The sequence below is a fragment of the Mycteria americana genome, chromosome 8, assembly GCF_035582795.1.
Source record: "Mycteria americana isolate JAX WOST 10 ecotype Jacksonville Zoo and Gardens chromosome 8, USCA_MyAme_1.0, whole genome shotgun sequence".
Lineage (NCBI taxonomy): Eukaryota > Metazoa > Chordata > Aves > Ciconiiformes > Ciconiidae > Mycteria > Mycteria americana.
Genome location: NC_134372.1, coordinates 19,604,052 through 19,628,974, shown reverse-complemented (window position 1 = coordinate 19,628,974; position 24,923 = coordinate 19,604,052). Strand labels below are relative to the sequence as shown.

Here is a 24,923-nt window from a genome sequence, read left to right as displayed (position 1 = left end):
TTTACTATCCTGCTGTTGCTGAGGGTGTCAGTAACATGGGTAGTTCATCTGTGATAGCTCTTAGCTTTGCATGTTTGTTCCTAATAAAAGGCACGGAAGCTGGAAACAGCATTAAGTGAGGGAATATGAATGAAAACTGTGCGTGAACATGAGTTAAGAAGTAAAGGCCTGAGTCCATTTAAATCAATAGCCAGACTCCCATTAACTTAAATGGGCTCAGGATTCCACCCAGTGCTTTTAGCTTGGCTAGCTTCCTGTTTGAGTTGGCAGGGCAAATGTCTTTGTCCCTGTCCAGCAGGGCGTACTTTAGATTGTTTTTCTGTCCAGGCTGATGGAACAGTCTTAGAAGTCTCAGTCTTTTCCAGCCACAGTGTGGCCAGAGATACCAAACACAAACATCTTGCATGCACTGAAAGTCGTAATGTTTTTGCATTGAATGCTGACCTACTTGTCCTAAAGTCGATGTCTGAAAGCACAAGCTGTCCTGAAGAGTTGGTCTGGTCTTACATTTGTCACTACATTTCATGACAACTGACACAAATCTAAAGCTGCACTGAAGAGGCTTTCTATTTAAGTGACTAGCTCAGCTTATAGAAAATACCAGTTAAATGGTATCCACTGATACTGCAGGAGTAGATTGCTCTTATTATATCAGTAGAGTGAAAAGGATACTGCTGTCTTGCTGCTCTCCTGTACCACAGCACATTACAAAGCTAGACCCACTCATGTTTGTGCTCTAGAGCCAGGGGCTGTAGACTACAGGGAAAGAAAATGGCAGGATATCTCTGGGAAAATCTGAACTGATAGTATAAAGCCAAAACTTACTGTCTCCTTGCAGGGGCGAGAGGGAAATACTGTCTGTATTTAAAACGAGGCAGTGCAGGTGGGCATATGTCTCAAACTGGATAAACTTAAAATTCTGGACTGGTGGGAGGGCTTGGTCCTACAGCAGTGATGAGAGCCATCTGTATGGACTGACCCTACCTGTGGAGCTTTAGTTCTATGTTCTCTGAAGTTTGAGGATTTGTTTTCTGGGGGTCTTAATCCAATAAAAACATAAAAGAGTATCAAATTAATAAAAATCTACATGTTTTGTAGTTTAGTGGAACTAAAAAAACATTGAAACAAATAGAGGCCATTTCCATCCAAATCCCTCTTCTGGTAGAGGTTTGGGTAAATGGAGGCACTCTGTAGTGTGACTGAAAATAAAACCCCTACAACATAGTGGAAAAACCAAAACCAGATGTCCCTCTGGAAGCCTGTGAATCCAGAAGTCAAATTCTCTGGTCATGCCTCCAGACAGTTCAGCGCTAAGCAGATGCAGCTGCCCAGTGGACCCAGCTGAAGCCCTGTGCCTGTAAAGGCAGGAGTCAGGACCTCATTGTCCTGGTACACCCTGAATCTCAAAAATCTTTTCCGTTTCAAAATTGTGCCAGTATACATGTGTCTCTGCTTAGGATCTGGGATCTCCCTGTAGAGTATAATGACATTACACAAAAGCCTTTCTTTTTAGAGGAGGAAAAAACCAACTCTGTATCTAGAACTAAATTTGCTTCCTCTTCTCAGTTCACAATTCATAACTCTTCTGTTCATTTAACTTACTAGCAGGGATGATCACCCAAATGTTAGCTCCCAAAATATGGACTTCTTGTTTGCAGTTATAAGTACCTGCACTAATCTGATGAAGAAAGTAAGACATAGCACAGATTTTTGTGCTCAACCAAAGCAGCTTGCAGTTCAATAGCAATTCCCCAGGAGAATTCAATAAGTGAGTAAAACACAGTTTAAGAGTTTCAAACCACAGGAAGTCTGAGGAAAACTGCAGTCTGAGACACAGATCTCGAAAGGGTAAGGAGAAAGAAAATGCATCAAATTATTCATTACAGACTTAACAGTCACCTCAGATTAACAAGAAGCCCGTTGTCTGATCCTAAGTGTAACAAAAGGCTGTAATTTAAACCAGCTTTTATTTATTAATGAATAGAAAAGTTATTTCAGTGAGAATTTGGAGGAAACCTATGCCAATTACCAGCACTAAACAGTCTTTCCTTGTAAAGACATGGCTTGCTGGCTGGCTGTGTGTTGTGAAACTAAATACAGTAAGGAAATGAGAGTGATTTCTGCTACCAATTCAATCAGTAGGTTTGAAATGGAATTAACCTTTTAAAAATGCAAGTATTCCTTTTACAGCAGATGGTAGTGTTTGCATGTACAAATACCTCTTGGAAATCATAAGGTAAACCACATGCTCTGAAACAATAGGAGCTGAACCGTTCATCCTCCTGAAAATGAAAAATGACACTCTCCAAGCTCAGACTGGTGGCTGCTGCAGCAGGACCAGCTCCTGCTTATGCTGGGGTGAAGTGGGCACAAGAACAGTTAGGGAAAAAACAAGGGTGGAGGGCATAGAAGGAAACAGGGGAATGTTGGGATGTACTAAAAGGGGGTATTTCTCTATCACTCACTGCTATGCTCTTGGACATATATGTATTAGCTCCAGAGGAGGGCTGCAAATAGGCTGTGTTAGCCTGTTTTAGCTCTATAGTGTAGCTCCTTCATATTTTCAACTGGATAAATTAATCCCCAAAATGCTTTATGTTGCTGTGGCTAGACTGCTTTTGGTCCTTGTGCTAGCTAGGACGACTCTCCATAGCTTATTACGAGGCTTTATATTCCTCTGGGTTACACCAGATACAAGCATTTGCATCTCTTGAAAGCTCCTCAAGTTACCCGCATTGCCTGACTGCTGCTTTCCTGGGCTAACACACGTTCACAAGCATTTGTCCACAAAGGCTTAACTAAGTGCAAATGTTCTTAAAAAGAGACAAAGATTCCAGAAGCTGTAGCTTTAGGAAGTACCTGTAAGGAAAGGTTACAGAAGACCAGAACATTACTGCAAAGCAGAATTATCTCAAAAAGCAAGTCAGTCTTTTCCTCCGTACATTCACTTTCTACCGAGAGCACAAACAAACTGGCACCGTGGTGGAATAGTAAACGTTAGGGGTAACTCTGTCCTCTGGCTTGTCCAGATTTGTGGTGCCAAGTTCCCTCAGAGCTATAGGGCAGATGTGCTCAGTGGGAGGTGAAACAGCTCGCAGTTCAGGAACCATCAGCCTAGAGGCTCTTTCAGAGAGTAAGCTGCTACTCAAAACCCCTCCTGTTCCCTGTAGAGCCTATGCAAGGCTGAGCCCTTAAACAAAAGAGCTGTGTGCAGTGCTTACCTGTGGCTTTGTTCTCACCTGCAGCTTACGTGTTACATACCAGTCCTTTGTGGGAAAGGCTGATTTTCAGTTGGTGTCTGTCAAGATATCGGGGCTTATCTTTGCACACCAGTAACATGGAAGCTGCTCTGTGTTCCACACCTATCATGATATGAAAGTCTCATCTTGAATTCAGTGGTCTTTCTAGCTTGTGTTAGACAACACCTGAAAGAGACAGGAAAGACTTGGGATTGTGCAGTGCATCATCCTGACCACTCTGAAGAACGTATCTGGGCTCACAATACTTATCTGTCACTGCCCTCTGCCCAGCATCACGTGTGGGACAGCAACACCAGTAATAACACCAGGCTGCTCCAGGACATCAGTGCAGCTAAGCTGACTTGCTTCACTGTAGGATGTATTAGTAAAAATTAATTTTGGTCCCTCTGACATGCCTGATGTACCTGCAGTAGGAGAGAGACTAGGTGGCTTGCTTACTTTGTCTCTTACTTTCTGTATCTGGTCCTTGCTGAGCATCAGTTTGACCACTGAAATGGCCTTAGGACCACTCTGTGTGCACCCCACTGAGACCAGAGTTAATATTTTGTGTTACAGCAGGGCTATATAGGGAGACAATCATGTGTGAGGTGTATTAAAGTGGTGAAGTCCTTCAATGAGAGAGAAAATTATATGTAGGAGCAAATAAAGCAGGAGTCCATACTCTCTAGATTTTAAGAGTTTCTGAAGTAAGATGTTTCTTCTGGCCAAGCCAACAGCTCTTGAAGAATATTCTCATAAGGCATCTGAAAAAAACCCCCTCCTTTCCCTACTACCTTCTGTCCCTCCCTTCCTTCTTGAGGTTGCCAAAATCAGCAATAAATGAGAATAGACAGAGCTGACACTTCTCCGGACAACATGCTGTTTGCTAGGCCGGGTCAATAAAAAACATTTCACTGCACAGAGGTATAACTTGGAACAAGACCTGAGCAAATTCAAAGCAGCAAGGTTGTAACAAAAGCTGCATCTAATGAAAGCAAGACTTGAGAGTGGCAGTCTACTATAACATACAAAGAAATTCCTTTTGTTAACATTAATGTTTGGCAGCTGGTGTAGAACACATTAGGGCATTTCAGTTGGGTTTTAAAGAAAGAAATTGACACAGAAAGAAGGTAATGATTTTTTTTAATAGAGGATCTCTCTGGGGGGGGTTGTGTTCATATCACAAACATCCACTTTATTACATTTTATGGAATGGACTTTAAATGCCAGTATATACAAGCCGACATTTCATTATTGGAGTTTGTGTTTATTCACTTGCTATTGTCAGTCTGTTCCCCTTTGTCTTCTTGTGCTGCTCTTTGTAAAAGCTATGATTTATGAGTATGTGGTTTAGATCCTTCACAATATAGTGTGGTGAAGTGGTTCGATAAAAAGTTATTAAAGTAAAAACCAAAACAAAACAAAAAAAACTATAGTTTTGCATGCTTTGCCTACCCTTCTGTAGGAACCCCCAGTAAGAGACTCTTACACTAAGCAATGCCTGCATAAGACTGTAATATAAGCTATATGCTGATAGGCCTCACTCAGCCAAAACTCCTGCTGAATGGTAGCCACTGCAGGCAATTACAGTTTTGCCTACATAACTGCAGGATTAGGCCCTCAAAGTTATGAAAGTTGCGTAGACCAAAAAGGGGGGGAGGGGCGGGGGAATTGCCATAAAACGTTCATTTTAAAATCAGGAAATAAAGACTTCAGTAGCCTTAAGCTACATAGTACCAAATGGCATTTAGTTCTCAAACTTAAGTGTGTGTGTGCGCCACATATTTAATCTATTTTTGAAACAAAGCTCTCAGTCCTGCTGATTGCAGGATAAACAAAACTGACTGGCAGTTTCCAGAGCCCACGTAGAATCTGAATTTCTGCAGAACCGTATCACTGTTTCAGCCTAAAATAGAGCGTGAAAGGCTGATTTAGATCATCGTACCTCAACCCACGCATGGATTTTTCACCCGGCAGCGCTGCTGACTTGCCACAGCTGCACAGCCACATAAAAGAGGGGATGACAAATTGGCCACTCTTGCATATGGCTGGCAAGAAACAAGAGTTGCTTATAGCAGTGAAAGCTGAAGGAGACACTCTCCAGGATGAAAAATAATTTGTGAGGAAGACGTGGAAGGTGGTAGAATCTGTTCAACTGCAGCACAACAGGAAGAGTATAAGAGATGGGTTACAAAACAATTTTGCTGCCTATATTTCGTGTTCCCAAATCTCTGAAAAAATGCAGCTCTACAACTAAAAAGCCCTCCTTCTGTCTCAGGGATGGATAACTTCAGCAAGCAAGGATTACCTCAATAAGTCTGACCAGTATTAAAAGCAATGAGGCATACCACTGCCTTGATGCCAGCAGCACTGAAATCACCAGTCTGGTACCACATCACCCCCGGGACAAAGAAGCACCACGCATGGGAGCCGTTCCTTTGCGCACGGCACGCTGCTGCCTTCGGGTTCTCTTACTTGAACAGAGAAGCTATTGAGACAGCAATCACAGTCCCTCTGTTACTGTTAGCTCTGGCAAACAAAGAATAACAGCTATAATCCTACATCCTCTTGGAGATCTAAACTAGAAGGTTCCAACCTGCTTCAGACTACCAAGATAATTTTGCCACCTGTAGTACTCTGTGGCCTGCCATGTGCAGTCCTACACACCTGTCTCCAGCCAGGTGAGAGGCTGGATGCTGGAATGAAAAGCAGGTACGAGCACAAGAGCCCAGCACAGCCACTCAGCTGAACAAGCAGTTGTCCAGAGTCAATGTTGCTAATGCTGAAGCACCAAGGCTTTGCATCTTGCATACCTCACATGCTCTTCTGCTCTGTACCTCAGGAAACACAACAGAGCATTTTGTCCATGTTGGATTCACTGAGGTTAGATACCTAGATGCCCATTGGCAAGATTTCCTCTCCTGCTGAAGTAGGAGAATGAAGTGACTCATTTCTACTAAAAATACAGGTAATAAGCCCAATAAAACACGTTGACCAGCATGAAAAACAAAGGGAAAAGCAATTTGGAGTAGTGATCTACGTTGCTGGGGTTCTGAATTGTGAAATAACCAATAATCCTGTGCATTTTCTTTCTCAAGACATATTTGATTTTCTCATGAGTTTTCATGGTCAAGTCACTGCAGTTAACATTATCGCTGGAAATCTCAATGCTTGTAAAGCTGATTTTCCGTTTATAGCTGGCGATGGAGCTGTTGAGAATGTTAGTGATGTTGACCTCTTCCATTTCTTTAGTGAGTTCATTTGCAGGCCCCTAGGAAACGAGAGTGTAGAGTTAGTTTTACAGTTTGTCTTCTCCTGCAGAGGAAAAGTGCTTTTATCAATAAGGAGACCAGAAGGATAAAGATAAAAGAACACAGCTTCATATGTGTTCATCCCAATGTTCAAACATGCCTTTCAGCTGCTGCCTGTTTTTAGGAGTGCCTGAAGTCCCAGAGATGCCTGTGTTTCCACCACTGTATTTCCAGAGGTATTTTGACATCTTTGAGCAAGTCTCTATGTCGCTGAGCAACCCAACATCCATCTCCTACAAGACATCCATCTCTTCATGTCTACACAGTAACTTAATGGCTGGGGAACTCGGCATCGAGGTGGGAAACCTCTTTTCCCTCTGACAGGATTTGGACCCTCAATGACCACTGGACTATAATCATACTTGACTAATTTCTCACACTAAAGCAGAGCACTTTGAACAATTAACTCTCTCTCGCAACCGCCACAGAACATTGTGGGACTGATGTTTGGTACCATCTTCTCGGAAGGGAGGAAGAAGGGTTCAGCTTTCCTCTGGTAGAGGAAATTACCTTCCAGATCAGTGTCCTAATCAGAGTTATTCCATAGAAGAGCAAAGAGGTGTGTTATACTGGGTCTTCTTTGGCTGCATTTTGAAAGGAACAGAGGTGCTTCATGCTCTCACATGAGCTCAGCTCAGGGCTACAGACCCAATTCTAGTGGCAGGCCAAAATACCTTCCTGAATGTGGTCCTGCGAATCTAACATGACTGTCAGCTAAGGCTGCTGCTCTTTCAGCTGGCGTGCAGAAGTTTATGTCAGAGACGCAGTGGTCTAGTGCTATTCATGCATTTGTTGCACACAAAAATTTAGATTTAGTGACAATTAGGAGAAGCAATTGGTATTGCATCCATAACAGGAAGACCATTTTGTCTTACTCAGTTAATGCGGGACTAATTATTGTCGATCCAAGATAACTAGGCTTATTAAGGTAGACCAGACTTTACCTCTTGAGGTGCTTTAGCCGCACACTTTTGTGATGAGCTGTAGTGAGCCACTGCATATTCCACAAGGGCACCAAAGATGAAGCTGAAGCAGATGCCGAGGTAAACATCAATGGCCTTAATGAAACAGCTGGTTTTCGAAAGTGAACTTCGTGAGCCGATCATCAGAGTTGTCATGGAAAGCACCGTCGTTACTCCTTGGAAGGCAGAAAAGGAAAGACCTTCTTTTGTGGACGCTTTGGAAAAAGCTTGGCCTATCCTTCTGCACATGTTGTCACTCTCTATTGCTATCCAGATAGAGCATATAACTTCTTACCAAATCATTCATCAACTGAAATGCTTTTGTAGTGCTAGCTACGAGCTTCACACGGGCTCTCCCTGCCTTTGACAACTTGGCTCCAATAGGCACTTGGCTCTTTTACTTTTCTTGCTTTCAGTGAACCTCCCCCCCGCCCCCTCCAAAGCACGTCACAAAGAACATGTGCTCTGTCCTCTACTCTCTGCTGTGAATCTACCTGGAGCCTTCACTATACACAGCTCTACAGGTGGGCAAGTGTGCCAGCTGCAGCATATCTTCCACACTTCATACTGCTAATCCAGCTCTTCCACAAGTAAAAGCAGAATGTGAGCAGACCATTTATCACTGAGCAGAGAGCTCAAGAAAACTACTGTCTACCCAGCCCTCAGAGGCTCCCCTGCCTGCTCAAATATTCTCCCTTCCTCAGGCAATAACTCACCAATGCAGGTTCTTGCAGGCACTGAATCCAACGTGATCCAAAAAGAAACCCAGGACAACATGACGAGCAGAGTGGAGGGCACATAGGTCTCCAAAATGAAGTAAAGGATATTTCTTCTCAGCTCAAACTGCAATATCAGTCGTGGGTAACTGCCTGTTCACGAAAGGAAGAAACACAGTGAACATGAGATTCCCAAGGACACTTGAACTGAAACTGGGACAGCCCAGCACCAGCCCTTCAGCTGACATACATCAGAAGAGCTGCATTGAAATTGGGGGAGATGCATTACTTATACAAGCTTGACATCTTGCCTCAGAGGTCTTCTCTAACGTATCCTAGATGAGAGGACACATACACACAGCATTGCTGGACAAGAGACAGCTAAAACAATGCGTGGCTTGCAAAGGGGCTCCTGAACGTAATCCACAGTGGAAACATTTTATACCAGTGTCTTAACTCAGAGTAGAGAAGGGCTGGTGCTTTCATCTATTCTCTCTCACAGTGCATTTTTCCCAATAACTGCTTTAAAAGGGCATGACCAAGTTCAGTCTTATCTGATGGTTGAGAAATAAACAAAAGATTTTTCTCTCAGTTTCAACAGGCTCTGGCTCACATCCCAAAGCATCCCAATATCTTATCACCACAGGGAATTAGACTGCCTGTATTCATTAGTAATTTGTGATCTTTGATAACTGTGTCTTTTTGTGCTCAAAAAAATTCAGTTAATTTTTTAAAATCAATTTGTCATAATACTGACATAAGGGTTCTGGGGCTGGATTGCTAGTATTTTCAGGAGATATTTCTGCTGTTTAAAAAATAATTCTCTTTGAAATGTAGAAACAAACCCCATGTTGTTCATGGGCTGTGTACACTATAGTAAACAACAAAACATTGTTATTTTTAAAACCTGGTCTTTCTAAGGAACTTTTGCCCCCTTTCATAGTGTCTGTGATTGGAGAGAAGAGTATTTACACTGATAATGAAAAAGCATTGAATTCTGATGTACAAAGGGATCTTACTTCATCATGATAGAATTGTAATTTACAAACAAAAGTATATTTTAAAAGTTAATTTTACTCCCAGTTACTGTAAACACGGCTCTCTGCAGTATTTATAGTCTGCACACCTGGGAGGAAGGGAGAGAGTTTCTTTAGGTATCTGTGGAGAAGGAAAGAAGTGGAGAATTTTTTTTTTTTTTAAAAGATAATTGAAAATCCATCAAGTGAATATAGTGTATTAAAACCCCCATCTTTCCGTGGATTTCCATTTTACAGAATGTCCCGATTGCAACTATTAGATTTCACCATCTTTCTGTCCATCTCCTTTTGTAAGATTAAGATTTGCTAAAGACTTCACTGGTTCAGGCTTGAGTCAAAAGATGCTGGCCCATAGAAGGGAAGGGAGGTGGGAAGGGAAATACTTGAGAGCTTTTCTTGCTTTTCTCTTTCGCCAATTTACCTGTTTCCTGCTGTGACTTCGAGACCAGGGTGTAGTAACGTTCCACTGTGTACTGAGAGAGCTGCAATTTTTCTATGCCGTGGACAGAGTCATTTCCTCTCAACCACGTGAAGATGACATCGTTTTCATCGTATCCCCCTAAGGAGAACAGAAAAGACCCATATTACAGTGGTTTAGCCAGTAAAAGCCCAGCTATTGCCCTGCCCTGTCTCCTGGGTGGGAACAGAAACACGATCCAGGCATTGTAGGCTGGACAAAGACCCTCTTAACTGTGTCACACTATGGGTGGACATTGGCTGTTCTTTCATTGCTGTACTTTCAGTCTGCTGGTTCAGATTTCAACAGGAACATACGCCACTGTGAATGATGCATAACATGCAAGGTTGCCAAGAACCTATTTCAGTCATTTACTTGGGGTATTTCTATCTTAAAATATTTTAACATTTTAAAAGAGAATATATTCCTGTTATCCGCAGTTTGATTACATGCAGCAGGATAAAAGTACTGCAGCAATCACCCCTTGAACATAGTCTCTCCAGTCACGAGAGGAGAGCAGGAGAAATGCAGGAGTTAAAAAAAGAGAATACAGGTCCCATTGAGCCCCTTACCAGGTAGCAGAAGCACATTTCACTGAATCATCTATTCAAGTGCTTAAAAATACCAGGAAAGGCATTTTCAGTTAGTCAAGAGCTTGGAGCTGAGACTGCTATGCGGTTATGAACAAAGCTCTCCTGACTGGGTGTGCTTTGTCCAGAAAACTTTCTCATAAAAGCAGCTTTTTCTACAAATCATTCCTCCTATCCCCAAAGGCTTTAAGTTACTGAAGACAAATAAATGCACCTGACATTTAGGTAACACTGAATTCCTGCCTCAAAACAGTGGGACAGATGAGATTGAATCAACAATTCAAGCAGTTACCAGTAAACTCCACATATGCCGGCTGAGTAATTGCCTCCAGGAATGTAAATGACGGCACAACATGACCTCAGGTTGGACTGAGGGATACCTCAGTCTGAGGGATAAAGCTTGTACTGAGTCACCAGCCTGCTATTCACTTCAAAAATGTCACTTAATTTAGGAAACAAGCCCATCAGTCTCACTAATTTGATTCTTTTATTAAGAGCCTTTCTTTGAGAAAATGAGTAGGGATGCTCTGATTCTGATAATAACCTGTTCGTCCTGGTAGAAGGAATAAGATGCAGTTGCCGCTCTATTTTTATCTAATTGTGTTTTCTTATTAGACACAAATTACCAGAGCTTGAGTGAGATGAACTCCTAAATTAGGTATCCAGGGTATAAATGCCTGTGTAGAATCCTAAGCATGTGACTTTTCAAAGTTTCTAAGCAGTTTTATAAATTGTGGTTACTCAGGAAAATTTTATAATAAATGATAGATTGTTGTTAATTCATCTGGTGTATATTTAAATAGCATTATTTCTGGGCACTTATCCTAATGAAATCTCCAGTGGGCAATGTGCATGTCATTTAATTGGAATTATACAGCAACTGAGCATGATGTAGGACCCAATCACTTTTAAAACAGGCCCAAACAAGCTATGCTTTAGCAGAAGAGGCCAATCATTATTATTTCAGGAGCTATTCTTTGTAATAAAGTTAACCATGGTGAACTAATATGATTTTAATGTGAAAATAATATGTGCTTCCCTAGGTGCTTCATGCTGCAACCCCAGAAGTTAAAATCTGGTCTTTTCAGCATTGAGATTTTAGACATTTCTTTTTGTGACATGAAGTGGGAGATGGTTGGTTGCTTGCTTGTTGTGGAGCTTCACAGATACAGAACAGCAGCACTGGTCTTGCTCCTGGGTAAAAGCCCTGCAGTGTCCTAAATTTTCCTGGAGTCTTTCCTAGCCAGCTTTGCCATGGATGAGTTTTTAATTTATTTGAGAGCAGAACTCACTGATTATTCCTTTTCTTGAGACTTCCAAGGCTGAGACTCCTCCTGTTGATAAGGGTCCCATCATCTTCATCACTGTAACAGACATCCCTCATAGAGAAGCATATACTACAAAGTTGGGTTTGGCCTTAGTTTCAGTTCATGAGTTTGAGAGACATGTTCAACTCATGTTCTAGTAAGAACCTTCCTGCACACTGTCTTGTTACAGTGGAGGTTTGGGAGGTGCAACAAGTGGTAGATACCAAAAAACGTGAAAAGTTGTTCCTTGCTGTACTCCATCCCATGCACTTACCCCTCAAGTTAGTTTTGAAGAAGCTGTGTGTCCAAAAGGGACTGAATTTGGAAAACCAGCCGTTATTACTTCATCCTTTCTGTGCAAAATTGAACTATCTATACTTTAATAAAAATATTATTTATTACCACTCTTTTTATATAAATTGCACAGTGACAGGAATCCTCTAAACTGTGGATTACAACACAAGCATTTGAAGAATGATGAAGTAAAGTTGCTTTTTTTTGGACATTAGTATTTGCAGGAATAAAAGTCTACTCCAGAAAGCCACTGTGATGAATCCAAATATTGAAGATGCGTAGTTATGTATGAATAAACAAATTTAAAGTCAGTTTTTTCTAGAATGTTATACTTACAGCTTTCTAGCTGCAGTCTGCATGTTTGTGTGTCCATGGGATATTTTGACAGGTCCATGTTACAAGCAACAGTAGTGGTGATTCTGTAGGAAGAGAAATAACTCCGAAAGCTGCAATAAAAGCATGTAATGAAATATCTCTGTTTTTTCATAGCAAACTAGACTGCAAAGAATCTGCTCTGTCATTTAGATAATTTTGATCTATGAAACGAATGGATTGATACAATCAGAGAGAACCCTCCTTAAGAAGATATGCTCTCTGCAGCCACACCAATGAAAATGTAACTGAAGGAGGAATTTTGCTTTGCTGTGGTGGGACATTTAGTGTAGATTCACATGTTTTCCAGTGCTACAGTTTGCACATCTTAAGAAGTCACCACTTGTCAGCTGAGGCACAGTAACTAACTGCACACATGCTCTGGCTTGCTCTGATGTAGAGGGTAAATGAGTTTTACTTTGCAGCTTTACTTTCCAGTTAAGGTAACTGGGACACAGTTACTGTGAGCTGAGAAGAGGTAACACTGTATGAATTGCTAACACAATTACAGTGCACATTTCTGCAGTGCATGTACAAATATGCTTTTTGCTAAAAAGCAGAAATCATGGCTACGTGGCACTGGATAAGCAACTAGTTTCCCGCTATCTGTTAAATTTTTACTGTTAGGATGTCTTCCATTCCTCCCCTGCCTCCATCTGACTCTACTTGACTTGTTCTGGATAACACCTAAACTCATGAGCTTTCTGAGCAGACACTGTGCTCAGGACACAACACATACCGTGATGGGGAATCCTGATCCTTGACTGGCATTTCCAGGTGGCCAGAACAGGGGCTAATGGATCAGAAGAGTATGATCTCAGTTGGCTTGTTGACCCCAAACTCATTACCCGTGACAGTTGGTACCTGCTCCTGTCCAGCATAATTCTGGAAATCTATTCTGAACCATCATCATCAGCAAAGCCAAAGGTTGATTTACCTTAAGGCATACAAGATAGTGCCATTAGAGAACAATCTTATGAGGCGGTTCCCCACAGTGACGTCGTGCAGGAAGGACCTTTTTGACTCTACAATGTACGTGTCTGGTACCCAGAGCAATTCCACTAGACGAGCGTCTAGCGTGAAGCTCTTGTTGCCATGAAAGACCAACCGGGGGTCTGTCCAGCGCTGCCGCAAATATATAGTAGCTGTGTAATCCTGGGGAAGAGAGGAAAACCTGTGAGGATGCATGTCCAGAACACCTACGCAGCATAGCTGTGGGTATGCCATGTGCGACAAGAGGCAGGACACACATTTGTTCAACCTATCAAAGCTCAGTTTCAAATGCATGCAGTAAATCTGATAGATTTTCATCGTAGTTTTATTTACTGTATTACATTTCTCATATACTTACACTCTAAGGTGTAGTGTTTGAGGACAAAAGATTATACTTATAGTACTTTTTTTTTTTTTTAAATGAGCAATTATTGTAATTGATATTTTTGTGTCCATTTTGCAGGAGAGAAAACAGATGGGAAGTGCACGCTTGAGGCCACTTGGCAAGTCATTGACATTAAAAATCAGTCATCATCTAGGGTTGGAAAATTACACACATACTATAAACGTGATCATGAAAGAGACATTAGCACTTTGGAGAAAAAAGGTAAGCAAATCCAACCTGTTATTTCACCGAGGTTTAAAAAAACGGCAAACAAATGAAAAAAAAAAAATTTGTAGCATCTTCTTTAATAGGAGTTTTGAATCTAAGGACACTAGGATTAACTTGAGTTTAACCTGCCAAAATCTACCTGTAATGACTGGAGTATTTTCACAGTGCCCCATCATAAAAGAATAAGTGGTACTCAGCTCTAAAGATAATTCTTTACTGAGCCTTCCAGACAGGCACAGGGCACTGTTGTACTATTTCACTTCCTTCCTTATAGACAAAGTAAATGCAACCAGTAATTTTCATGCAACCTGTTATTTTCAAAACATCTCTGTCACAAAGACTGATACTGGCAATTGTGTTAACAGCATGAAGTCGCTATGTTTTACCACAGATATGCTGCCTGTCTGTGGAGGATGAAGCAGTTGTGTTTCATTCGATCTATAATTTGTAAAATGCTCTAAGTAAGTATTGGGTATCAGCATTAGCTTTTGCAACTTTTAAAATTTTACTCTCAGCCTGCAACAGAGGAAAAAACACGTCAAATAATGCACTGTTATGGCTTTCAATACAGTGAATTATAATAGTGACAAAAGCGAAGAATCCTAGTTGATTTCCAGCTTTTACCGAGGCACAGAGTAAGCCTCTGCAATGTTTTCCATGTGGCCAGAGCAATTTAGGTGGACCATCAAGAAGAAAAACTGCAGAACATTTTTTTACAAGGCTATTTTACAAGGACCTTTAATTAAGTTAGAGGTAGGTGAATAATTGATTTTGTTGGTTCTGCCCCTTCCCCAAAATGAATAGCTTTGTCAAAGTTACAATATTTTATTTAGTGAACTTCTTTAATTTGTTGAGAGGAGAGAAAACAAAAGTCAGTGGTGTTCTTGAAAATGCTGAAATTAAGTGTTGAAATTGTTCCTGACTGAACTTCTGACTGTTTGGACTGAAACTATTTGCTAAATTTACCCAAGTTGCCCACAGTTTTGGTGAACCTGAAACAGGAGTTTTCATCGATCAGTGTTTGAAATCCAGCTGTTATGAGAAGTGGAGGGAACCAGACTCGTCAGTGGTGGGAAGATGTTCTCTCTCTATTTGAAAATTGTTTGGTGTTTTTTTTTTCTTGGAATGACCAGTTCCTTGAGCCTCAGACTGTGTCACAGCTCAAAACCTCATTTCTCCCCCTTGAGAAGAAACCTGTCTGTGTCTTCAATCAGTGCCAGCATGTCCAGAGGCCACCCCTACCCTACACAGAGGAAAGGTAGGGGAGAGGAAATGCCACACAGGATTGATTTTTTCCATTTCAAAGGGGCCTGATTTCCAGGAGGTGCTACGTTTTTGACCAGTAGGACCTTTGGAGCCATCTCTATTTACTTACAAGCCCACATTACTATGGCATCTACACGGTCTATAGTCATAAATGAGCCCTGTTCTCATCACACTGCTGAAAGTGGTCAAAAGACACAGAAAAGCAAAGCAGCTTGATTATAACAGTTTCTGTGCTGAATGCACAGGAATATATGACAAGTCTCTCAGGCAGATCCTACTCTTATTAGATAAAAATACTTTCATTTACCATGTTGCTCTCGGATATACTAGAAATACTTGCTATGTCCAGACTCATTGCAATTTGAACAGGTTCTCCTGTGGAGGAAAAGAAAAGATTAAGCAAAGAGAAAGGAAGAGTGAAAGGCACAATAAAACTGCTCAGGATGCTGTGTGGCACGGGCACTGCTCACAGCGTCCCATGCACACAATGCTATCTCTAAAATCTTAGCAGCCCAAAGGGTTAGACGCAGTTGCAGAGCATTAGACTCACAAATGACATCATGATCCAAAATAAAGTTTTCACTGTTAGGGAGCTGGAGTTCTGTATTTGGTGATGGTAGCAGAGAGCAAATACCCATCAGCACTTAGCTATGAAGATTAGCAGTTTAGATAAGCAGCATTTCAGTGGCATTTGCTGACAGGCAGGCAGGCAGTGCCAGTTTATCCCTTGTTACCCAGTCCACAACACCCGCACAGTGGCAAGAACGGTAAATTTTGTACAAAGTAGTTCTCACACACAGCTCTTGGAAGACTCTCCACAAGCAGGTAGCAATCGGCATCCCTGTTTCTCGGAGAGGAAGAACTAAGGGGCAGAGAAATTCAGTGATTCCTGAGTCCATGCACTGCGTTACGAACCAGAAGCGCAACAGCCTTTGCCTCTTTTTATTTACTATATTACTGTTCTATTTACAAGCAAATTTTCAGCATTCAAGTCCTGAATCTCAGTAGTCCCCCATTTTCTAACACTAACTCTTAAGACCCACCACAAGAGGGCAGCTCCTCCCCAGGAATTGGCAGAGCTGGGGGCTGGAGACGGCTCAGCAGGTCCTGCCTCGGAGGAAACAGCTGGCTCTGAAGGGGGCAATTGTTAGGCGAGCAGAAAGACACAGACTTTCCCTGCGGCTGTGCCTGGTTTGGCTAATACCCAGTATGAATTTGGGGCTCCTGCTAGCGCTTGGCACTCTCCAAGGCAGCCCTCTCTGCCTAGGCAACAACACAGCAATGCCTTTCCTCGTGGGACTTGCTGAAACTCCTTTTCATCATCTAAATCCCATTTAGAAAGGTCCAAGAGACACAGTTTCTAAATCTCCTTCCAGGTGGTTTTGGTTTGTTTATTTGTTTCAAGCTGTTCCAAAATAAAAAATATATTTCATTTGCAAAAAATGTGTATTTTTAAAGTAGCTGTCATTCACGTCCTCTATCTTTAGATATTTAGACACTTGACGCCCACTTAAATTAATGACCAGAGGGTAGACCTGTGAGGACTCAGGGCCTCTGGAGGAGGTCAGACCAGAGTCCTGACCATTTCTGTTTAACATTTATGGCTCTTGTAGGCATAGGCTGGTGTAGATGCAGTTAATCTCCATTACGTAATTCAGAAGCGTCTGTTCACTGATGTGACAGGATCTAGAGGAGCTTTTCTAGCCCTGCAAGAGATCAGACATTCTAGGCATAAGAAGCTGGTAAATTCTGTATTGTCCCAGAAATTTATCACCATGGTCAGAAAAAGGAAGAAGCTCAAAGCTGTCAGTAGCAGCAGGTCAGTCTGCAGGAGCTACAATGGGAAACATCCAAGTCCTGGTGAAAGCTGATGGGGAATTTTTCTGTTGAGCATAGTTTCATTAATGGGTTCTGGCAGAAAAGCAAAGTTGATAAAAATTTTCATAGCTGTTTTTTAAACTTCCGTCGATATTTTTCAGGTGCTGAATGTCATTCTGAGAAACCCTTTCCTCTGAGTCGTTACAGCACTCACCTGGAAGATGGGAGACCTGACACCCAAATTGGACAATAGCCTCAGGTAAGTTCCTAAATACCTGACTGTCCTTCAGGTGCTCCCTACTCCCTAGAGTTTCATGAGGTTTTAAAGCAGGTTTAGTTTGTGTCTCAGTGCAAAGTGAAAGCGTGTGTCAAAAGTCACTATTTCTGACTCTGTTCCTCTATACCACAAACTACTAAATAGACATACGTGAACAAAAATAAAGCAGAAAATCACAAAGGTCAGATTCTGAAGAAAAGCATGTACAATTAGAGCAGAATTTAGTTCCTCTGTCAGGTCTTTCACAGAGGTATTGAAGTTTATAAATTCCCTATTCTTAACCTATAGTTGGACATGTTCTCATGCCCCACGCAGGCATGCACAATCTATTCAAGACAACAGTGGATGCACAGAATGGAGGGCAGCCTTGGCTACTAGCTAATTTAAAAGGAACACAACCTTTCAAACTGGGGCATCCTAAAGAAAGCTTAAAGCATGCTCTCCCCTCCCTACAAGCTTTACAGACTGTTCTTCAAACGGTCAAAATGCATGGAGCCAACATACCACCAAAGTAGGGCCTGAGGTATTTGTTGTATCCCACGGTGAGGTTCTCAAATCCAGGGAGGGATGTTGTGTCGCTGCCATGCAAGTTGGATACGTGACCCAGGGAGCACCTCCTGGGGACACAAGCACATACTGTTATGTGTGGCCGGGCATGCTGGGCACATCTGGTGTGCAGCTGCAGCTGTGTTTCCAGCTTATGCTCAAACAAGCAAACAAACTGCATAAAATGCTTATTAAAAGTAAGTAGATTGTTGAAATCTCAAGCACTTGCTCACATTGCTTATCTTGGCTGAATAATTGGCACCTTGAAGAGGTGGGAAAATGGCAGATTACCTCAGCTGATAGCTACAGGTTTGCACATGTGGTAGCTTAAGGACATTCTTAAAATGTCCCAGACAAATCAAGCAACATTTATATGTCACAACTCTTAATAATAACCCGCATCTCCCCCTTTCCACTCCTCCTCATACAGTCTATATAAGGAACATGCATTTCTTTTCCCTCCTGCTTACAATAGCCTAAGACAAATCTTACTGACCAACAGCCCCTCCTCCCTAATCACTAGTCCCCTAAAGAAGCTTTCATCCTCATATGTTAGTGTCAGGCAGCATCCCTGCAGCTACTGTCTGAGTACATCTGAGTACTCTGGAAGGGGAAAGGTAAAGCACTGAACACTTCACAGACACCAACAAAGCTTTGGGAGCTGAACCACCCCTAGCTGCTGTGCATACAGAGGGTTCAACTCTAATTTACAATGTCAAAATTAATGTTTTGTGGATGGACAATAAAGCTAGTACCTGACATTATGAGGCTTACAGATCTGTACCATCATATAGACAGTGAGAGACACAGGGGTTTTGGACTGTAAAAGCTACATTTTATGGTGCAGTGTCTCTGTGTGGTCATGTGCTCACTTGATGGAAATGTAAATGAGTTAAGAGCTTGTCATTGATTTGTGAAGGGCTGAAGGACATGGAAGGCAGTGCCTCTGCCTCTCCCCAGAGTCTCAGGACCACTGGTCTGTGCAGTAAGAAACTTAGCAATGTAGTTACTCAAAGCTCTGATTAATTTTTTTCTTCTGTTCCCTTTGAAGCTGGGTTAGTAATCCTTGGAGCTTTGCTGCAGGTTTTAGACCAAAAAGGACCTTACAGCAGAACTGAACCAGTTAGTGCACAGCATAAACATAAACCATTCAAGAAACTTAGGACTTGTAGTTCCAGGGATAGTAACAACACAGCTAGGAGTCCTGTGGGGGGCATTTCCAGCAAAAACTGCAAACTATCCTGGTCCTGAACAGGAAATAAGGGGTTGCACTGTTAATGGACATACTGTGTTTTGGGGACCTATGCAGGTTGCTCTCTTCTATGCCACATTCCTTACTGCAGCCAACTTTCTTTGGATGGGCTGGATAACTGGAAGCATAGTTTCCTTTTGACCCACGTTATTTATATGAAACATAATTCAGATGTTCCCTGTAAAACAAAACAAACACTCCACTTACCTTTGGGTAGGAACGAAAAGACACAAACTGAAGAAGCAAAAATATCTGCAGAACATCTCTGGAAATTATTTCTGTATTTGCTCCGCTTGTCTGTGAAACAGAAAAGAAAGGCAAAGTTTTGTGGTTTAAGAAAACTATTTTAAGGGATGGGGACAGGGAAAATAAATCCTGCACAGTCAGAACCACACACTGTGTGATGTTTAACATTTCCAACACATAGTGGCTCCTGCCCTTTTTTCTAGCTTGTGTCACTTTTCAGTACTGTGCTAACTTAACACTTTCCACATAAAAGGCACTAGTGAAAAGTCAGGTCCTGAAGTCCTTGACAGGGTCACCAAATTTTAGCTGCCACTTTGTTTTAGATAGGACTTCTCTTCTTTCAGCATGGGATGGCGATTAGCTGATGTTGAGAATGGCACCATGGGAAGGGATTTATTAAATAGAAAAATGTTTAGGCAGTTCCTAAAGGCAGTCAGATACTGAAGCCAAGTGAGATCCTGCCCACAAATGACAGATTCAGCATCTTTTAGTCCAGGGCTCCACTGGTCAGCTACACAGAAATGCTGTAGCGCTGTGCTCCATTAGCTTGTACCTGGGATAAACCCATGCCACTAATAGTAATGTTGGCAAGTCACTCGGCATGCAGTACAGGATGAAATAATTCCACTTTAAATGGGTTTCGTTGACTTTTCTGGGAGTGGAACCAAATCTTGGCTTCTGGCCTGAGACTCCCACGGGCTTGTACTGGCCTTAGAGCAGGCACCACAGTGGGCAACTCTTAACCGTGCACTGCTCCGTTCTGCATTTTTGCTCCCTGACTGAAATGCTGCATCGATTGCACACCTTTTCTTGAGCATACGGATGGCACTCTGCCACACACCCAATATGTGTTGCCACAGCAAGCTGCTCCAGGATGGGCTGGTGAGTACAACTGCCGCAGCTGCCAAGGGGAGATCGTTACTCAGCCATCATTAGTTTCAGCTGGAAACACAATACTGCTCAACCTGCTCCACTACACTATTTGAAGTGTACCCCGTGTGACAGAGTTTTCCTGCAGATACTGGCAAGGCAACATCATTCTTGGATGGATACGAGTCTTCCTCTTATTATACTGTTACAAATTGGGGATGACTATGCAAAGCATTAGTCCCTGTGCCTTGGCACCAGCAAGAGCAAGATCCCAACTTCAGATTCAGTGCCTTTCTCATCATGCACAGCAGTTAGGGCCTCAACTTCTAACCTGGCTGTTCCATAGTAACCTAAATATCAGGAGTTTTCTGCCTGGGTTAGATTCTTCCTGTGGTAATTCACCACAGCCCAGAGGACACTCTTCCTTCTCAGCTAGTTGTACAGCTCTGGTGCTGTGCCATGGGACAGTAGGGTTCCAGGCAAGGAGAACATCTTGGCCCATACAGAGCCAGTAAAAGCACCTGAACATTCAAGCACCACAAATGCAGGGCATCCCACTAGAGAAAGGACGTTTTTCAGAATAAAATATGCTCTAATATCTGTCCAAAATCTGAATTCCTAACAAGGCTTTGCACTTCTAGCCCTTTCTCTACACGTGGTGTTCAGATGTTTCCAGACATTATCGAGTGCTCCTTACTATACTGTGATCATGCAGGGCTAGAGAGAGAATCATCTACCCACTCACAGCAATGTTAGACCACAATTTTGATGGGAAAGAAGAAGGATAGTCCAGGTAGTTTAAAGAAGAACTTCTAGGAAGAAAGGATAATTGTACAAATTAGCATTCAGTTAAAGTATGAAAATTCATGGACTTCAGCTGAGGAACTCCTCATGAGCATCCTTCATGGGCACCTGTTTTGCACAGGGGCTGTGGTTGCTAGCGTTTTGGTGCATCAGAATAAGTTTCTAAACAGTTTTATTCTATCTGATCCTAGTTACTAAGACCTTATTTTGAAAAAAGCAAGCCAAATTCTATTTATTTTGATTACTGACTAATGGATGGAGATGTCTTATGTAGTAAAAAGCCTTCTTAGGACCCTGTTGTGTCTTCAGTTAACAGAAGTGACGTGTGGACTGCAATGTATGCTACCGCTATCTAGCAAAGACAGTTGAAACAAACCAACTCGGATAAATTTATAGGTGCTGCTGTCACGGACCTGAGTGAACTACACAGTCTGAATTTCTCTGTGACTCTGCTAATTCTTTGCAAAATAAGGAGAATCTTGTTTTCCTCCTTCAGAGGATGGCTGTGAAGATAATAAATACATCAAAGACTGTGAGGCAGTGAAAGGGGGATCTGTTAAGTACCTATCAGAACTAGAAACTAGGAATACCAAAGTACTCATGGGCAAGAAAAAGGTGACACCAGCACCCAGAACTGAATATAACCAAAGCATTTCTTTACTATTCAGTGTATCAGTTAATACAATTGCAATTCTGCCTTTATAGTACAGGAGATTTCATCACAGGTTACCAGCTTCATTAGTACAGTATACTGGTAAGAAATTATTATAAATTGTGTGTTTCTCTGTCCAGTAAAGGATTTCGGTTTACTCTAATAGAAAAAAAAAAACAAACCCAAACTTAAACATTGTTTAATCTGGACATTTTTCTATGGTCAGTGAAAGCATGGCACAGGCAATACCAGAACAGCAGTAGTCATGAAGGCAGTACTAGTACAACTGGTGGAGAGATTGCTTCCAATGCCAAAAATCATTCATTATGTGGACTCAGAGGTAATGAAAACCTTGAGAATATAATCACTCGCTCACTCAGTTCTGTGTTCTCCCTATTGGCTGTGAAAATTATACAAAGATGCAAGTATAGTAAAATAGATCCAACTAGAGTCCTCTGTGGAAGCCTGTGTCTGCTTCCAGAGAATTTAATGAAATAATGCTTCTTTACACCAGCCAACAGCAGCAGTAAACATCTCCACTACAGCTCAGTCTATGCTTCTTTAATTCTGCTTTATTCCTCTGTCTTGAAAGGGGTGGTAAGAGTGAAAACACAAAAAGAGGAAAAATCACTGGCAGCTTCAATAATTCTGTTTACAAGGAATGGGGTGTGAGATGTACACTGGGGTACATCATAGAGATGTACACTGTCACCTGATGGGGCCTGAAATGGTACCCAGGCTCCTCTGCACCATTGCCAGGGTAACCCATAGTGACAGGCTCCTTCATCGCAAGCAGTAATGAACTGTGGGGGAAGCTGTCAGGAATCACTGCAGTCCTGCGTTACCTCCCGCTTCACATCTGACAGCACCTGCTCTGTGCAGTGAGACACAGACGAAGATTAGCATATTCTCCGTTTTTCTACTGGCTGATGACATCCCAATGTCAGGCAATAGGAGCATTTGTAAGAATCTAAAAAGCCACCCAGAGGACCAAACCTATATGACCAGTTTACTAAGCTTAAGGTAATAATTCGCAAGGTCAGATTTTACTAGAGCCAGATTGCTATGACTGCAGAACATGCTACACAGGCACGCACGCGTCTCAGAATAAAACCTCGCTAGGGAAGATAGAGAAAACAAAATAAATGCTGAAATAAAACCAGATTGCATTTCATTTGCCCATTTAGGTGTTGCCTCTATTTATTACACAAAACTAAGATTTTCATGGTGAACTCAGGCATAGTTTGTCTGTTCTATTTCCCTTGCACTGTAAGTGAAAGCTCTACAGTAAACAGCATGGGCTCTTTGTGCTGTGGGCAGGGGTGGCTCATGAGCACCACTAGGCACGAGCGGTCCAAGAGCAGACTGCGTCCCACATGCCAGGTCCTCATGCAGATCCCGCAACACCCAGGACACCTTCACACCTGAAACCTCAGCCTGCCTGAACCAAACACAAGCGGGACCATATCTGAAAATTTTAGGCAACCATTTTCACTGGGGTGTTTTCACAAGTGCTTCTTTGATTCCCAAGACAAGGTTTGATGGACGTCCCATGAGGATGCTTATTTTCATCTCAGACATGGATAGATGTGGATTGTTTGGCCTTGCCATGGCTTAGCTCTGCTGGAGGACCAGTGCATCCCTGGCAGCAGTTTCACAACCTTTCCTCTCCCCAGGCCCAGGTGTGTGACTCATTCATGGTCAACACGACCAGCACACAGGAATGCTGCTACAGAGAGAGGGTGGACAGAATCAGAGACTCCCCTTTTGCTCCCTGTATTCACTCCTGGGGAGTAACTTTCCAGGAGAAAGCATCACTACACCATCACCAGGAGTTTCCAGCTTCACAACTGACTTGTGGCTGCACCATTCTGTGCTAAGCTTTCTTTGGCCACTGACATGAATGCAATAGTTGCCAAATACAATTACAAAATTATGAAAGAGGCAAAAAGCATCATACACCCTGGGAGCAGGCTTTGCTGGCTTTGCCAAAATGTCACTTCAAGGTCAACATATTTGTTTATCCAGAAGAGGTTTTGAGTGATTTAAGACAGATATAATCTGTCTTCCCTTTCTTAATGCTTCTTTTCCCCCCCTGCCCAGCCTGAACTGTGAGCAGTTGTCTTATCTTGAAAGACAACTACTTTGGGGATGTGCGTGGGCAGGAGATTTTGTAAGGAAAGGTTCATGGCATGACAGCTGCTGTGAAAGAGTCAGGTATTCTGATGATTTATTATGAGAGCTGTTCAAATTTTAACTTACTGACCAAACAAACCATTAAGGGCCTTCATTTTCAGTTGATGTAAAACTATTTGCCTCTCAATTTCCTCAACTTTAACTTGAAATTTTTTTTTTTTTAACTTTAAAGCTTGTTCTTCCCAGAAAAAAAAAGCAAGCTATCTTTTTAATTTTTCAATGTTGAAAATCTATTTTGGCAGGCCAGGAGAAAATCCGAAGCAGCTGCAAGGAAGAGACTGGAGCTAACAACAGGGAAACATTTTTGTGCAACATTTTTATGCAAGCCACTCTTACTGAAAACCTTAGTTATTTGACACCAAAATCAATTTATACAGAACGAATCCCATTATTACAGAACTAAAGAGCTAGCAGGATCCTGTCGTGTGTCAACAGATACACGAGCTCACTCCTCAGCTGGTCAGGACAAAAAGGGACATTAGAGGCTGATGGAGGAAAAGGGGATTGGAGAACCTGGAAGCAGTGCCTGTACCAGGCAGGTGGGTAATACTAAAATTATTTATTTGTTTCTGATCTCTTAGCTTCAAAAATATCTTTTCTTGCTTATAATACTTTCTGACTAAAACAAGAAATTGAGAAAAGACTTCAAGTGTGTTAAATAAGAGGAGGTAAAACAAAGCACATAATTTTGGGTTGAAAGGAATGTCTTATATTGACTTAAGTCCTTCATGTTTTTGTATTCTGTCAAAACCTCAGGAAGTTTCTGTTTTGGTTGGAACAGAACCTTTTTCTGTCCTGCTGGTTTCCCTATTTGAGAAAATCTGAATTCAACCAGGTTGCTTAACAATTTGACCAAGTCTAGAAGGTCATTATTTGCCCAGGTTTTGCCTGGAAGAGCAGGAGGTGTGTTTCAAAGCAGACGCTGTGGGAGCCTAGGCCCCAGCAAGACACGTGCTGGCTGTGGTGGGGTGTGACACCAGTGCTGAGAGCTGGCTGCTCAGTGACAGACACCAACTGCTTTATTCTGCTTTTTGTTGTTTTCAGTTGCCTTGAGTGGTTATCTGGAATCATGGACAGTTAAACAGGTGACTTCATGGTACTTGTA

The 24,923-nt window shown here is 42.1% G+C and overlaps 1 protein-coding gene and 1 long non-coding RNA gene across 2 annotated transcripts; one reads left to right on the top strand and one right to left on the bottom strand.

Moving 5' to 3' along the window:
* Positions 1-4,987: 4,987 nt before the first annotated feature.
* On the bottom strand, positions 4,988-15,587 carry GABRP (gamma-aminobutyric acid type A receptor subunit pi). The gene is made up of 7 exons (XM_075509538.1): positions 15,465-15,587; positions 13,223-13,440; positions 12,250-12,332; positions 9,687-9,824; positions 8,229-8,381; positions 7,495-7,688; positions 4,988-6,510 (listed from the first exon to the last, which is right to left on the bottom strand). The coding sequence occupies exons 1-7, from the start codon at positions 15,510-15,512 to the stop codon at positions 6,196-6,198; spliced, it is 1,149 nt and encodes a 382-aa protein (XP_075365653.1). The 5' UTR covers positions 15,513-15,587; the 3' UTR covers positions 4,988-6,195.
* LOC142413417 (uncharacterized) lies at positions 13,762-24,435 on the top strand. The gene is made up of 3 exons (XR_012776814.1): positions 13,762-13,885; positions 17,137-17,234; positions 24,061-24,435. It is a non-coding gene; the product is annotated as an uncharacterized LOC142413417 (long non-coding RNA).
* Positions 24,436-24,923: the final 488 nt, after the last annotated feature.

What these genes read in the sequence shown, in the direction of transcription:
- GABRP (XM_075509538.1), bottom strand. Translation starts at nt 15,512, where the DNA reads ATGAGTCTGGACATAGCAAGTATTTCTAGTATATCCGAGAGCAACATG. An exon ending in GTATATCCGAGAGCAACATG is followed by an intron (nt 13,441 to 15,464) that starts GTAAATGAAAGT and finishes TCTCTTCCCCAG; the next exon opens with GATTACACAGCTACTATATA. An exon ending in GCCTGCAAGAACCTGCATTG is followed by an intron (nt 7,689 to 8,228) that starts GTGAGTTATTGC and finishes CTGCCTTCCAAG; the next exon opens with GAGTAACGACGGTGCTTTCC.